The sequence below is a fragment of the Aureococcus anophagefferens genome, assembly GCF_000186865.1.
Source record: "Aureococcus anophagefferens unplaced genomic scaffold AURANscaffold_22, whole genome shotgun sequence".
In the NCBI taxonomy this organism is placed as follows: domain Eukaryota; class Pelagophyceae; order Pelagomonadales; family Pelagomonadaceae; genus Aureococcus; species Aureococcus anophagefferens.
In genome coordinates this window covers 173066-175086 of record NW_008705582.1, presented here as the reverse complement: position 1 = coordinate 175086, position 2021 = coordinate 173066, and the positions used below count along the sequence as shown (strand labels likewise).

Below are 2021 nucleotides of genomic sequence, written 5' to 3'. Positions count from 1 at the left end.
GGGAGCAGCGAGCTGGCCACTAGCTACAGCAATTCCTCCACACCTGTCAAAAAGGCACGTATCCGGTGACGCCGCGGCGTCTTTTTGTATAATAGATGACCGATGTCAGCTCCAAACGGCCGACGGTGAGCATCGTTGTGACTGGTGACGTCGGATCGGGGAAAACCTGTCTCGTTCGTCGATATGTGAACAATTACTTCCCGAAAGGAAATCATAAAAGTAAGCCATCAAAGAAGCGTCTTGGGCTCGAGCATTTGCTAAAGGTGTGTTGAAATTTTTAACAAGAGATCTAGCCATGTATAATTATAGCTCGCGACGATTGAAGAGATGGGCAATCTGTCCGTCATACTTCAAATTGCTGATGATGAAGATACGGTACGTCAATACCATGTCACAGGTTGTGTTCCAATTTTTTTTCAGGCGAATCCAGGCGATAATTGCGGATACCATCAGAGCACATGCTGTCAGAAAGCGAACGGAGCAATTATGTGTTTCGATCCATTTAGCGACGAAGCACTCCGGTGGGAAACAGCCCTGGATAGACATAAAATTCAAAACAGGCTTCTTTAGGCGTGTGAGCAGGCGGAAAGCTGAGTTCGACTCTGATGTTACTTTCCGCAGTGGTGATGTCCTCCCCGTGGTCCTTGTTGCAACGAAATGCGATCAGACACCAAATCTTGATAAGAATGCCATAGATCTATTTTGTGTCAACAATGGTTTTGTAGCTTGGTTTCTGACTTCTGCTAAAACAGGTCTGCACTGTGCATTGATGTTCTGTGCATTTATTCCAGACCCTATCTGCCCAGGCGAAGGCGTGGATACTGCCTTCAACTGCCTCACATCAAACATCATGATGTGCCAGGACAGGTGGCGACATGATGAACGGTCTTATGAGGATATTTTTGTTGAAAATTGTGCGTGCGGCTAGTGCATAATGCCGAGTTGGCACCGAATTGCGCCCACTTTGCCCAAAAGTGGCATGTTCGGTGTCTGGGTTTTATGTCGCGAAGGTTTGGTGGGGATGGGGACCCCCCCTGTGCCATGCCCATCGTATTCATTGTGCAGCTGGGTCCAAGCCCAGTCCCACCCCGGACCCTGTCATGTCCGCAACAGGCAAAGCCGCCTGAAAACGCCGCCGAAGGACTCGGGGTGGTAAGTTAGGAGCATCGACCAACAACAAGACGAATAATCACAGCCGCCTAGTAAAGAACCCAAGTTCCCCCGCCGGGCCGGGGCTCCAGGACAATCCGGTGTTGTATGCGCCCCTACCTGTGCCCCCCTCGCCCCCCCTGTTGTGTCGACCACCCCCGCGCACCCCGAGGCCTCTCCAGATAGGCCGGACGCGGTAACTGTGTCTCGCATCGTGGCTAGAAACTCCGGGCGCCCGGAGCCGTATACTGGAACTAGAACCGTTCTAGTTTGTTCTACGGTCGTCGCAGGCCCAGTCAGGCCATAATCGGCGAGATTCCCGACCCCGCTTTACGCGTGGGTTAACGCCCCGCCGAGGCGCGTCGACGCTCCCTAAACCCCCCGGAGGCATGCGGAAGGCGCGTGGGGCGGGTGGTATGAGTTTCGTGCTCGAAGTCGTCGTCGCCGGCCGCGGCCGCGCGGTGGTCGCGGATGGTCGTCGGGCCCGGGCCGGCCGTAGGGCTGGCCGCTGCCGTAGCCCTTCGGCACCGCCCCCCCGGGCGACCCCACGGACGCGCCGGACAGCTTGATGGGGTCCCGCACGACGACGTTGATGAGCTTGGCGGTGCTCGAGCTGCTCCTCGACGAGGCAGGAAACGAGTGCACGGCACGAACGAGCACGGCAAAGGTATAGCGTCAGCTGCTCACAGCAGCTTCCAAACCCTTGTGGCCCGACGTACGCGAAGCACAAGCACAGGAATCGATGCAGAGCGCGAGAACGGCTCGATCGCTGAACCACGCGCAAAGCGTGCGGTTTGAGCACGTTACCGCTCGCCGCGAATGCGTTCCGCGCCGCTGCAGGCCAAACCACGCGGCACAACTATGCGTAGCAA

The 2021-nt window shown here is 56.1% G+C and overlaps 1 protein-coding gene across 1 annotated transcript in view; it reads right to left on the bottom strand.

Annotated features, from left to right (window-relative positions):
- Positions 1-2021, bottom strand: part of AURANDRAFT_66384 (hypothetical protein) — a gene marked incomplete at both ends in the record, with an annotated part of 19180 nt that overhangs the window by 1735 nt on the left and 15424 nt on the right. Inside the window, one exon of the mRNA XM_009041557.1 lies at positions 478-534. Within this exon, the coding sequence (XP_009039805.1) occupies positions 478-534 (57 nt within the window). The remainder of the gene's footprint in view (positions 1-477; positions 535-2021) is intronic.